General features: G+C 37.8%; 1 protein-coding gene across 3 annotated transcripts in view; it reads left to right on the forward strand.

Annotated features, from left to right (window-relative positions):
- Positions 1-3386: 3386 nt before the first annotated feature.
- Positions 3387-14676, forward strand: part of MYO3A (myosin IIIA) — a 108237-nt gene continuing 96947 nt past the window's right edge. For all 3 annotated transcript variants that reach the window (XR_005703336.1, XM_040080173.2, XM_040080184.2), the window contains exons 1-2: positions 3387-3653; positions 8540-8674. Coding sequence is in view for 2 of the 3 variants with exons in the window: in XM_040080173.2 (XP_039936107.1) it covers positions 3486-3653; positions 8540-8674 (303 nt within the window). In the remaining variant the exon portion in view is untranslated. The remainder of the gene's footprint in view (positions 3654-8539; positions 8675-14676) is intronic.

A 14676-nucleotide genomic window follows, 5' to 3' on the forward strand; every position in this document is an offset into this window, starting at 1 on the left:
GGTGCAAATGCTTGATGTGAAGCAAAAAGTTACATAGGAATGGCTCATAAGAATTCTCACCCAGTTTGATCTTACAACTGGCACCAAAACAGATAAAAAAAGCACCAACCGACCAAAAAAACCCCCAAACCTTGTTTTCTTGGAACTCCAAATCTATTTTTTCCTTGCCTTGAATATCCTGAATTTAATTGCTGTGTCAGTCTGTTGGCTCTCTCAAACTTACAGGACAATGTGCTCTGTGGTTTAAATTTGTCTCATGAGCTCATTAAGAGCTATAACAAACACGACAAAGAGGGGCTCAATCCCCTTTTGCCTAGGTCAGTCTATAATGTGAATTCATTTATTCACCATTCAAGCCATACAGTTTCTTAATTTATAACCTATAACTCTTAATTTGTACACCTCCCAGCAAAACCAAAAAATAAGAGACTTCTAATCCCTTCTCTGTCACAGTACAAGTGTTCCCTTTATCACACCAAGCAGCAGGAAGCCCTCAGCAGTCCAGCTCCTGTTAGATTTGCTTCTAAAGCTTTTTGGTAAGCTCATATTTTCTACCTTCCAGCTTGGAGGTTTGGCCTATACCATTTTTTGTAAGTGAGCAGATTCTGGGGAAACTGCAGCAGGAAAGATGGCAGGAGACAGGGATTTGCTGGTGATAATGGTGCATAATGCTCATAATGGCTCTTGAGCTCTTTCAGGCCTCTTGTCTGCCTACTTGGTGCTCTTGCTTTGACTTCCTGGCACTGCCCAGCATCCATCAGGCCTCACCAGCAGGTTAGCCAAAATCTGAGCAGCAGCTGAGTGAAATGTCACACGGAACACACCAGAAGTACTTTTAAAAGTTGTTTCTTTGTTTGTTTGTTTTCCTAGCAGTTCAAGGGTACATTCCCAGTTTAGAGGTTCGGATCAAGTTATAAATTGTGGTGGCTTTTAAGTATATTTTTAATGGTGAAAGATATGATAAATTATCCAGTTGGTTGGGCATTCAGACATATTCCTGGAGCAGTACAATTTATTGCTGAAATATGAGGTTAAATCATTATCAGCTTTGACAACTTCACTGAAATATAATAAAGCATTATCCATCATCCAGATTAGAACATTTGAAATAATTCTATTTAATATATTTTTAATAATAGAAGTGGAAATGAAACAATTTATCTGCAGGGACTTGTTCTTAAACTTGGTGAAAGTGAGGAAACATGGTATTCAGTATAATTTATTCAAGTTATGATTTTGAAGCTGTAAATCAAAAGAAAGAACTAGGGTGAATATTTTTTTCTGGAATAGCACTCTTAAATTATTGAACTAAGTATGACAGCTACTGAGTGCATATTTTTTTAATGTGATGACTTTTCCTAAGACTAGATGATGTTTAGCTCGTGTGATTTTCAAAAGAAAACAAAAGCACATGGTAATTTCTCTAGCACTTTTCCTCTGGTAGCCAAATAGCACCTGCAGGATCATGTTTCCTTAGCCCTTTAACAGTTCTCATTGTACCAGTCTCTGCAGACAAATAAGCAATTGATACTGAGAGTCAATGAATTTCAGCTTCATTCTGTCAATGTATGGGGAGTTAGTGAAGCCTGGGAGGCTGTCTGAAGCACCAGCTTGGAAAGTTACTGCTTTGAATGTTCTACTTAATTTAAAACATCCCTGCACAGGGATGGACCTTTGCTTATTTGGAGATTCAAGGTATCAGAGTTCCCTGCTTGGCTCTGCACAGTCTACGTACGTAAAGCTGTTCTTTGAGTTCCTGTGTCCGAAGTGCTCATCTTGAAAAGGGAGGAATTAAACCTTCCTTTCTTCAGTGCTGCATATCTCCTGCCTGGGTCAGAAGCTCCTGTGTTTTCTTGTAATGTGAGACATAGCAGGCTCTAGATTTCAATGGACAATTACATATTCTGTAGAAAATAGCCTGTATGTAGACAGGCTTCAGTATGGTTTGGATGACTCAGTTCTTATGAAGGCAACCACTGATACCTTTTCACTCTTTTTCCTCTTACAAAAAAAACCAAAAAAACCCACTAGTTACAGGTTTAGCATCCAGTAAGATCTTAAACAAATAGTTAGCCTCAATTTTAAAAAATCCTAAAGCTTAGATAGAGAAATTTTGAAATTCTATCATTATTGGAACCCTCAAAGCAAGGGTTTGAGATTATGAATCCTCATCCCTTTATCATCCCAAATTTAGCTATTATTTCATGTAGTCCCCTAACTACAGCAAAGTGCAGAAGCTAATTACAAAGCATTTATATATGAAGTGATTAAAAACCCCCCAACAGAATGATTGTATTTGACCACTCCTTTAAAGGCAAAGAAAAAGAAAGTTGTGGTTCATTTGTGTTCTTTTTGGGGGGAAGAAATGGTTTTGCCTGAATGTGGCGAAGTTCCCAAGGCATGGATAAAGACTAGGCATAAGATGATGCCTTAGGCAGAGACTACCATCAGTGTCCTGGCTGAGTTGAGTCTTTGTGAATCCCGTGGGACAGAAGAAAGATGCCAATTTTAAATCTAGAATGGAAAACTGAGGATATAGTTATTACAGCTGTGTCTCTCTGGATCTTGATCTTTGCTTTGACCTTAACCTGGAATAGTGTTAAGGGAGATTTCATTGTATCAGGTAAAATTAGGTCATTTTGTTCCCACGGTATTTGGAATCAAGGAGTTGGACCAGTACTGGGCGCAGTACGAAGTACACAACAGGCTGCTACGGATTCCCTGGTGAATTGTATCCATCACATACCAGGATGTTGGTGTAGCCTGGTCTGTGATGGATACAATTCAATCATTGTAAAAGCTGTTTCCTTTACAGGATGTAAACCACTTGTTAAAGGATGTACATTGGTAAGCATGTTTTCCATGACTGAGAGTGCTTGACTGTCAGAAGACCATAGCATTGTGAAAAGATCTGTCACTTTGATCTGCTTGGCCTTTTGAGATCTATGTCATCATTCAGATCCTAGGAGTAGGCTTGTAAAAATGATTGTTTGCTCTAAGAGTCTGAATGAACCTAATGCTACTATTTAAGATGCTTTGTGTGGGTTTCTTTACACTTCTTGCTTGATTATTGGTAATGGACCTAAATTCTTTGGGATTTTATGAACTTGACTCTCATTCCTGTGCCCCTCCAAAGATCCTGGAGTGACAATATATAATCATTGAAGTGCATGGAAAGCTTCCACTGGCTTCACTCAAACTTGAATTTGGCTCAAATTATCATTTGAATTTCCCTTTATTTGATCCTGTGTTGACTGCCCATACCTTCATTTGGTATTATGCAGTTAACACAATATGAAATGAAGGGAAATTCAAGGGCAGCAGTTCTTGTTGATTACACTGTCTGTGCATGCACACTATATGCAAAAAGATTTCTAGTGTTTGAGGAATGTGTATTTCTCTTCCCATTTCTAGGATGCAAATTGCCATTGACCATTTGTTGAGTGAACACTGACATCTCTTTTTCCTAGGAGCCATAATTTGAGATGCTTCCGTTGACTGGGAAAACAATAATATTTGATAGCTTTCCTGATCCTTCAGATACCTGGGAAATAATCGAGACTATTGGCAAAGGAACTTATGGAAAAGTGTTCAAGGTGTTAAATAAGAAAAATGGCAGCAAAGCAGCAGTCAAAATTTTGGATCCTGTTCATGTAAGTTACTTAAATTACTTGCTTAATAGTGGGATAATGTAATTTTTTTTTCTCTCTTAATCTTTGTAGCTAATTTGTATTAGAAGTGGCAGTGAAAGAAACTTTCAGCCTGCTACGTATCAGGCTAGCCATCAATGCATTTTTCTTATCATAAGTGATCCTGGAAGTGGTTGCTTATGGTAAAAGTCAGAAATATACCTCAACTTTGTTACTTTTACTTTGTTACCCCTTTTCTCTTGTTTTCAGAAGCAGGGCTGATTATTTTCCTTTTCAGTACTAGTAGTCCTAGCTTACTGTATTTTTTCTGTTGTTTCCTTTCCTTTTTTCAAGTTTTTGGCCAGTAAGGAAGTTATGTACTTCTAAGTACTTAAGCTGTACCTTCAAGCATCTGAGTACACGCTTGTAGCTGAGTTACATGCTATGAGTGATACTTCAAAAATGAAATAGCATACTTTATTGTTATTGTTCATTCTGTGTTTTCAGAATGTGCCAAAATATGTAGAGGAATTAATCTTTTCAAACGGAAAATGCAAAGGGATTAGCTCTATGCACAAAGCACCAGGCAACTGGGAGGTGGAATTATGAAGTTGTAGAGCATGGTTTTGTTCTCAGTAACTCACATTTTTTGGGTGGCAGATTAATGCTCAAAGAGTAAGGAAGAACACTAGTCTGGTTTGTAAAGGCACACCCCACTGACTTCAGTGGTGATGCACATGGCTTGGGACTTTCCTTGAGAACAAAACATGGGAAAGCTGCTGTTCCTATTTCAGGGGCCCTTCTAAGTTCATCTTCTCACAACCTCCCAGTGTAGGTTTGTGAGGCATGACCTCTGGGCAGGGATGGGCAAGCAGGCCATGCTGTGTGGACCCTACAGGTCTGGAGCTGCACAGCCACACAGGGCTCTTCTACCTCTGCACATCACACAGTGTCAGATTATGATCCCATAGACACAAAAATCTATGAAATATGTTTGGTAAAAACATAGTGTCTTCCATTGTTGTTGCTGTGTTTCTTGCTCATCTGCTTTTTATTTCAGCATGCTTTCAAAGCAACAAGAGTGTGCTCATCTCAATTCAATACCATAACCTCTTCCAAAGTAAGCATAACTTGCCAAGTGATAAGCATCTTGATGAGTTCAAATGTATTGGAAACTATTTTTGACTCTATTGCTTTCTGTAAACAAGGTTCTTGTGCTTACAATAAATAGGCATGACTTCCTTGCCATTGCCAAGCAGTTTATCTAAATGCCTGTTTGGCAGGAAATGCTTTCACTTTCCTCTGCTTCAGAAGAGTTCAGGAGTGATTCTTAAGTGGCAGCAGGCTATGGCAGGAATTCCTGAAGGAATGAGTGAAACTTTCAATGTTCTGTACACTTTGGAGGCTGCAGAAAAAGATTAAAGGATAATGATAGAAAAAAAAAAAAAAAAAAAAAAACCACCAAAAAAAACCAACCAAAAAACACCAAAGCAAAGCTGTTGCTAAAGGAAAGAGAAATAAATTAAGTAAGAGAAAGGAATAGAATGTAAAGGAGACAGAAGGAATAGAATAGATAAAGATGAAATATAAGAAATTGAGGATGGGAAAATGTATAAGTGATGAAAACAGATTCCTTATTTTAATGGAAAAAAATGGCAGTAGTGCAGTCAACATATTTCTTCCTAGACTTGACTCCTAACTAAATGTTTTACCCTTTTTATTCCAAGAACACTGTTCTTCTTTGTCCTCTTATATTTACAGGGTATCTGGAGTAGGTGCTGTACCTCTTTGTTACTGCTAAAATGACAATCTTGTATTGGAAGTAAAATGAAAGCAGTAAATGTGTTCTTTTTATTTAAACTGAAAGTATTATTAATGGCTGCAGAGGGAGCCATTGCAATGAAGAAAAAGATACTTTATATATTTTCTTCTTTACACTTTACAATTCTTTTTCTTTGGAGATTGTTTCAGAATTGTGCCTCTTGAGAGGCAGACTGGAGACAAAGCAGAAGAAATGTGGTTTGGTTTAACTGATATTTCAAAATTAAACTGGGAACCTACATTATCATGGGTGATAGAAGATTGAAATAAGCATTTAATGTTTAATCCTTTAGAGCAGAGTTTCTTTTTGCTGGATAACAGCTCAGCTTTTTGAAACTGAAACAGGAAAGCAAAGGTGATGAAATGAGAATATATGAAGATGGAACTGAGAAGGCTTAGTCCTGTCTTCAGGACTATAAATAAATACCATTGTATTTTAGAACTCTAAGCCAAATTATCCTATATACAGGATGAAAATTTTCAGTCAGCCATTTCTAATGCAGTTCTTTTCTGAAGGTAAGTATGCTAAATTCAACCAAATATTTCAAGTTCTTTTTCTTTATAAAATACTGAGGAATGTTGGGTTTTTTTAGTAGGCACAAAATGAATATTCTATTAATTTAATTTCTCCTTATAATTGTAAAAATATCATAAAATCTGAGTACTCCTCACGAGACAGAAGCCTCTATTATTTCACAGTAGGACAGTGGGCTAATTCTCTTCCAATTTCCCCAAGGCAGTCAAAACTATTGTATGCTTTGTTTTAGTTTCTTGGCTTTTGACTGTATTTTTTTTTTCCTTTCTTTTATTTTTGCCAGGTGCAAAATTTCTGTTTTCTGTGTCCATCCCTGCTTCCACTCTTTTTCTTTCCGTTCACTGCCACCTTCAGTACTTTGGTTCTTTCTTCCTTCCTTGTATTTTTTTTCTGTATTCTCTGTTGTGCTTATGGGAAAATTACCTTAAAGTGGGTTCCTCCTTTTTTAGAAAGAGGAAAATTCCTGCTGTTTTTCAGTTGTTCCAATAACAAGATCTCTAAAATCCTTCCTTGTGAAAAGACTTATCCTGGTAATCTTAATATGAAAGTTTAATGGCCTGATTCATGAAGATACTGGTAACAGAAGAAGTTCTTGGAGACCAGTCAAGCTGGTCTCAAGACAGAACGTTTGTGTGAGGAACTTGAATAGGATATTGTAGAGACCTGTGTAAGAAACAAGTGAGAAAAGTGCTCCTGGGGCAGGTGTGTTGAACAGAATGAGAAGGAGCATCATTTATTGGGAATACAAAACATCCCCCTTCTCTGCCACGGTCACTTCTATTTGGCTTTGCTGAGACAGATTTTTGGCAGAGTAGATGCTTTTCACTGATATGAAATCCATTCATATGTATAATGTAGATCATAAGGGAGCCTACTTCTAGAACAGATTTTCCACTCCTTTTTATGTAGTTGTAAATAGCAAATTGTATTAAAAATGTTTTAAATCTGAAATGAGTATGTTAACTCTTTTTTTGAGATCTAAACAATGAGGGGAAAATGGCTGCAGATATTTTGCCTTTATCTGTTGTCAGAAGGGATTGAATAGCATTGTCAGCATGACTCAAATGCAGTGTAATCATCATCCCTCAATGAGCAATTTCCGTGCACAGGTGGGAAATGTTTGCCTGCGTCATCCAATGCCTGCTAAAGCCTGCCAATGTCTGTGTCCATTTTTAGTCTGAAGGGATTTGCCCAGCTCTCAGTGCATCTGTTGGCAAAACTGGTCCTCATATCTCACCTCCAAAAGGATTTCCCTCACTGTCTAAGAAACCCAAGGTCTGTAATGAGAGTGTGACAAAAAGCCACAATTATAATTCAGTAGCAGAACCCCCACAGACCACAGATGTCACCAGCTTCTATGACAGTAGAAAATAAGAAGAATTCCCAGATAATTCTAGAAAGTGGGATGGCAAATGAATAAGGTGTGGCTGCAGTCATATTTCTTCACGCACAGAGAGATAGTGATAGTTCCAACTGCACCATTTCTAGCTGGGGTTACTGTTAAGACTAAGGCAGTGAAGCGTAATTTCCCAAGGCATCTGCATAGCTGCCTACTTGTGGATTGTGCTGGCTTTGCCTTGACATCACAGGATAGTTAAGGTTGGAAGGGACCAGTGGTGGGATCATATGACCTGGCCTCCCTGCTCAAGCAGGGTCTTTCTAGAGCACGTGTCACAGAAATATCTGGAGAGTTCTTGAATCTCTCCAGAGTGGGACACTCCACAACCTCTCTGGGCAACCTGTTCCCATGTTCTGGCACCAATGCAGTAAAGAATTTTTCCTTGTATTCAGGTGGGAATTCCTGTGCATCAGTTTCTGCCTGTTGCCTCTCATCCTGTTGCTTGGCACCACTAAGTGCCCAAATCCATCTTCCTGACACCCTCCTTTGACATGCTTCTAGGTGTTGTTGAGGTCCACTCTCAATTTTCTCTTCTTGAAGTTGAACAGGCCCAGCTCCCTCAGCCTTTCCTCATAAGAGAGATTCTCCAGCCCCTTCATCATCTTTGTAGCTCTCCTCTGGACCCAATCCTTTATCTCCATCTCTTCCTTGTACTGAGGAGCCCAGAACTGGACACAGCACTCCTGATGTGGCCTCACCAGGCTGAGTAGAGGGGCAGGATCACCTCCCTCAGCCTGCTGGCAATGCTTTTCCTAATATGGCCAAGGATCCCATCGGCCTTCTTGGATCCCAGGGCACACTGCTGGCTCATGGACAACTTGTTGTCCTCCAGGACCCTTGCTCCTTCCCCAGTGTGCTGAGGGCTGCTCTGTCATAGCCCTTGTGTTCATCAGTTGAAATTGATAAAGGCAAAATAAAATATAGAAAAATAATTGTTTTGAATTCATTAAACAGAACCAGGCTTTGTAGTTCTCTAAATGGTATATTCATGTTCTATTTGTTTTTTGCTTTATATAATTTCAAACTACATTTGAATTGACAGAAAATACATTGTGGTGGGGTTTCTTTTTTTTGTTTTGTTTTGTTTTGTTTGTTTGTTTTTTAATATCATTATTTATTTGTTAACTGCTATGTATTTCTCATTTTTGACACTAGGATATTGATGAAGAAATTGAAGCTGAGTACAACATTTTGAAAGCTCTCTCTGATCATCCCAATGTAGTCAAATTCTACGGCATGTACTATAAGAAAGATGTGAAAAATGGAGACCAGCTTTGGCTAGTTCTTGAGGTAAATAATACAGAAAAATAGGAGGTTTATTCCAGTTGGTATTCCATTGTTGGGCATAAACTCAATGAATGAGATGCAAGTTATTTGGGTATTTTTTAATTTTTTTTTTAAGAGTGATTGCATGCAGAGTGATAAATGCTGTTGTTTAGTCTTTTTATTGTTCTGATTAAATTGTTTAGTGTTCTTATCTGGATATTACACTGATAGTCCTGTACCTTCAGAATTAGGATATAAATTCTAATAAGCTCATAGGATTTGCTACCTAAAACCTTTCTTTGGTGAAAGGCTTGCCTTGGGAATCTTCTTGTAGTAGCATTTCTTTAAAGAGCACTAATGTATGACAGAGCAGTTAAAGAACGCAGTATGGTGATATTTTTCCAAATGAAATTATAGAAATTATTTAACTGAATTCCTTTTTTTCTGTGGGAGGTAAATGCACAAATAGATAAATAAGCCAATAAAAGCAGCTACTGTCCAAATGCTATTGACTGCAACAGGATTTCCTCAAATTAAGTTCAGAACAAGGTGTTTGTCTTTAGTTTTGAGTAATTTGTGAGCGAAGAGCTTGATTATTACAGTTTCTATAGATTCACAGCTTGTTCTGTAAAAAGTTTCTCTTTTATCCAGAGGAAAATGAAGAATATCTCTGATAGAAATACTGTACTTTTCCTAAGAATCAAAATTTTGCTGTGATTTGATTAGGGTTTGATAAAGTTGAGATTGAATAATTGGTTGTATTTTATGATTTGTCAGCTAATACCAATCTCCTACCAAATATCTCGATACAATGGTATCAAATTCTAGAAACAAGCTATCAGTAATGCGTAAGATCTAAAAAAAAATCTGTTCACATGTTCCATTGGAAGATGTTTTTAAGAATGGTTTGCATTGCAAATCATAACAAATTATTAGGTCAGGGTGAGGTCAAAAGGTATGAGGTCTTTGTGAAGTGAGTCTTGGAAAACCCGCCTTCTGTTGTGTCTGCTGGGCCTTGGGAACTCCCATCTGTGAAACTTCTGGCCTGTAAAGGATGGATGCCAAACAGCCAGGCTGAAACAGACTGGAGGAAACAGTCAAGTGTTTATATTTCAGCTTTTATATTTCACATGGAAATATGTTCTTTATGAGAAAAGCATGTAGCCTACATGTGGAATGTGTTTTATATTTACTCTTCTTTTGGCAATCTGTACATGTGCAAGTATGTGTGTGGAACAGTCTTGGATGCTTCCTGTCACTGCTCATGTAGATCTATGAATGCAATGGATTTCAGCTGGAATGTGCAGATATGCATAAGTAGGAAAATAAACTTCAGTATTGACTTTGGTGAAGCTTTCCTAGTAATAGTAGAGTACGTGAAAGAAAACTGTCATAAAACAGATTTCTCTGTTCAAGTGGCACCTTCTTATCAGCTATTGTGCAGCTTTACAGAGCCATTGCACTTTGCTTTTCACAGCAGCTATTAAGGTGTCCTGCAGTTTGTAAGAATGAATATCTTTTCATCATGTCCATTTTGTGTTCTTTGATGGAATCCATGGGCAGGACGATTTGGAGAGAAAGTTTCTCAAATTCCACTAGGAATGTGTTGTGATAGATGGTAAAACTCAGCATTTAGCAATACATTTAGAATCACCACTGCAGGTTACCAATAAAGTTATTCACTGGAGTGTTTGAATCCATATATTTAGATGTTTGGAGTTGTATTTTTTTTTCTTAGAAGAAAAAACCTTCAGCTTTTTAAGATGTGTCCCATGCAATGTATTTTTAAGAAAACTACCTATGGGAATGAAAGTGAAACAAGAAGTGAAATGAAACATCTGCACAGAATGACAGTGGTGTTGACTCTCAGTTCAGAAATGCCTTTCTCTCTGTAGGTTGCACTCAGATAAGCTGAACATCTGCTCCCCATTGGATGTTGTTGTAATCATGTTTATAGTACAGAATGTTGCAGGAGGGAGGATTCCAGCCAGGTGCATAAAGCTTTGTCATGTGTGTCCAGAGATGCAGGCAGGAGAAACTGTCCTACTGAGTCTGTGTTGGAAAGAAATCCCACACTTAGGACAAATCAGCTTAGCAGTTTGATGTCAGCACACAGCAGCATGATGACACAGCTGAAGCAGAGTGCGCCGTAGCCCATTTATTTCTGCTCTGGATGTTAGTTCAGAAGGGAAAATATCTGAGATAGCTGGAAATCATCTACTAGAAGATGGAGCAAAGAGGAATCCTGTCAGATTCCTACAGGTGAGTATGTAGGTCCTGGACAGGTGGGGAGAACAAATGGCACAGGCCTTGCCTGGTGCAAAGAACAACCTAGGCAAGAAAGAGTGAAGGCTGAAAAGCCACAGCAAGGTAAGTAGTAGGTATTACACAACTTTTACTTGCTGCTGTAAACCAAAATCATAGTGCAAGATATTTCTGTAGTTCACTTCCTCCAGATATCAGGTAGAACTTTAAGAGGCATCTCAGTCCATTTTCAAAAGATGCAAAGTTATGCATACCCTATTTGAGATGAATTTGGCTTTGAGGGTCTCATAAGTACACTAGTGTATTTTATAGTTGTGAATATATTTTTTTAGGAAATAGAGGGAACATGCATTATTTTTACAGTAAAAAAAAAAAAATCCAAAAAACTTATTTAATGAGTTAAAACTTATCTTAGCAGGGGAAAAATTTTGGAAGGAATGACTTTGCACCCAAAAATACAGTTTTGTAATATCAAAGTGTGTTGTAGAAACCTCTCATTTCTGGAGATTTAGAGAGACTTGACAAGAAGTGTTACAGAAATGCATCCCTTTCACTCTGCTGAATGTCAAGGAGACTGACAAAATATTCTTTTTAGGGTTTTTGTTTGGTTGGTTGGTTGGTTGGTTGGTTTTTTTTTGTTTGTTTGTTTTGTTGTTGTTGGGTGGTTTTCTTGTTTGTTTGTTTTTGAAACAAACAAGGGGGTTTTTTGGTTGGTTGGTTTTGGTGGGTTTTTTTGGTTTTGGTTGTTTGTTTTTTTTTCCCCCGAAGCATGTAGTTGAATATTTCAAGAATGTTTGCAGTGTCCTGCTGAGTTAGGCCTGGTCCATGTAGCTCAACTTTCTGTGTATTGTGGTGGCACTATAAGATGCTATTTGGGAAGTGTCAGTTGTCCAGTTTCTGCAGTCCATTCTCCTCATCCTTTCCAGCAACCATGATTGCTGTATTACAGATGTCCCAGACTATTCCATTTGGTATCCATTTATGGACACACTAAACCTGATGATGATACAGGCATGCTCTACAGTCTCCCCTTACCAGCATACAAGTTGAATTTTTGCATCACTATTATATGCTGATTTCTATTTGTATAATATTCCACATAGTAGAATATAATGTTTTCAACACTGCAGAAATGTTTCTAAATCTAATTCTATTTTAGTGTGAAGAAATTTAGACTCCTGCTCGTTTGAGAAGGAGGAATATGTTACAGCTTCCATTGGATTGCAGGCTCTATTTTCTAACCAGCTCTGCTGTTAAAAAGTACCTGCAGAATAGTTGATGCAATTTGTACAGATGCTGTTTATGCACAGTCCAGACTGAGTGAACCTGATTTGTCTTTGTTCTCATGTAGAACCTTTTCTTGACCTAGTGTAATCTTCACCAGAGAAATCATGTGTGAGTGTAGAGTAGCTTATGTTTGGAATCTTCTTCTCTGAAGAGATGTCATTTTGGCATTTCCCTTTCCCTCAACCCTTTAACATGGGAAAAATCATTAAATAAATTGATAATTTGTGTAATTCTGGATTTTTGCAGACAAAATATACTTTGATTTTCATCATCTAAATGTTTTTCATGATGTTAATTGAACCTGCTAACCAGACACTGATAATTCAAAAGAATTACAGAAATACTGTCATGGTGGATTGTTGTGATTCAGTTGGCAGCTATGTTTGCTGATTTAGAACTTACCTGAAGTGATTCAGATTTTTTACTTACCTTTGATCATTTGAAGTTAACATTAAGAGGAAAAAAAGTGGAATGTACAAATGTCTAAATTCTCTTTGTACGTCCTTGGGATGCTTTTATTTGCAATGGGGTTTTTTTCAGAAACAAGAAAAAAATATTAAACCCAGTAAATAGAAGCTCTCAGGAGTTTTTGAATTAAACTGGAATATAGAAAAATAGTGCATCAGTTCACCTGCCACTCTTTCTGCAAACATAGACAAAGTGAAAACCCATCAGAGTTAATCAGAGTACAGACATTGTAACAATTGTAAAGGTAGCACCATATGTAAAAAAAGGAATAAAATGCCATTAAATCAAAATGCCAGCCTCCTATACCAGGGTTATATCAGTCCATTACTACTAGTTTACTTCCAGTGGCTTGCCAAAATGCTTGTAACAGGGTAAGAGCTGAGAGAGTACCAGTCAACAGACTGTTCCTGTGTTATGGGCACAGAGTAGCCCACCACTGCAGCTCCTGCCCAGTTACCAATCACAAGGGCAGTTCTCTTTGGTGACGTGTTTAAATTAAATGAGAATGGAACAAACTGAGATCCCTGATAGAACTCCTTTCTGGTTTTACAGAGGTCCTTTAGAAGAACTACCATTCTTGAGTTTGCCTAGAGATGGAGAACCCAGCACAATGTGTAGACTATCAATTATTCATTCCTTTCCTGTCAGAAAAGTGACTCGTCATAGCAGAGAGCTTTCTTTGAAGATTTAAGCCAATAGAACAAATAGCTTTGGAAAAGGAGAACTGAATGGACAACAGAAGTCAGTTGTGAACCCAGTCAGCAGTAAGCATTTGTCAGCACTGTAGTACAGGGGAGTTATTAAGGAGGATTTGAAGGAGGATGGTGCTATGGGTTTTCTGGTTTGTTTTAGCTGCTCCTTCAAAGCAGAACAGAAAACATTATGCCTACAGATACCCAGTAATGGATGTCAGCACAGTGAGCTGATCAAGGGTAGAAGTAGATCTCTTGTTGCATAAGAAGTGGTATTAGAACTGCTGTGGGCTTTGACAGCAAAAACATCCAGCTCGTGTTTGATATGATTGAGAAAGGGCAGCCAGTGTGAGGGTTCAAAGGAATAATGGCATGGTTGGAGATGGCTGGTTAGGGATAATTACTCACTAAAGCCAAGAGAAGAGGGTGTTGCAACATAAAATTAAGAATGCTGAACAATACATGTACACTGCTGCATCTGGCCTGGAGTGAGTCTGCTGCGCTGTTGCATTGCTGTATCTGCTCTTTGGAGAGAGAAATTTAGCATCTAATTGATGCTTCCAGATGTTTGCAAATCTAACTGTAGTCACAAAGAGAGCCTTAGAGTTCCTGGAATATTTATAAACTTTCCTCACAGATTCATAAATGAACAATGACAGCACAATTTACATGTGTGTCAGAGAAAAATAAATATAATTAATGTCCAAATTTTGCATGGTTAATAGTCTTGGATCCTTCACTGACCTACTATATGTGAAAGAGTTTCTGTTCATGTTGCGTTTTAAACATTGTTTGTAATTTTAATAGATGGGGAAATTCACAGAAGTGCATCCTTATTTAAACAACAAAAACAACAATCCTCTGCTTTGTTGCATAATGTCCTATCTATGGAGAATGTTCATATAAAGAAATAACAGTCTCAGCAAGTCCAGTTGCTGAGAGGATAGGATTTTTTTTCCTACTTTGCAGCTGAGATTTTAATAGTGCAATTTTAGGTTGCAGTGTGGTTTCTACAAAAGAGGAGCAATAGCTGTCCAAAGATCCAGGTATTGGTATTTTTCTTCAAAAAAAAAGGAAGGCTAAAATATTTCGCTGCTGTTGTGTGCCCTAACTTGAATGAGGCTTCAGCTGTTTGAGAGCTGAAAGTCTGGGCGATGTAAAATATAAAGAAAGATAAGAAACTGTAAAAAAACAAATACCACCCTGCTCCCCACTCTCCCCATAAAAACCCAGTTAATCAAATCAAACACTAACTCACCATGACAAATTTTTCGACTTTTACAATCATCTCAAATTTTGCAGTAGATGACAATG

Source organism: Hirundo rustica, chromosome 1 (genome assembly GCF_015227805.2).
Source record: "Hirundo rustica isolate bHirRus1 chromosome 1, bHirRus1.pri.v3, whole genome shotgun sequence".
Classification (NCBI taxonomy): Eukaryota; Metazoa; Chordata; class Aves; order Passeriformes; family Hirundinidae; genus Hirundo; species Hirundo rustica.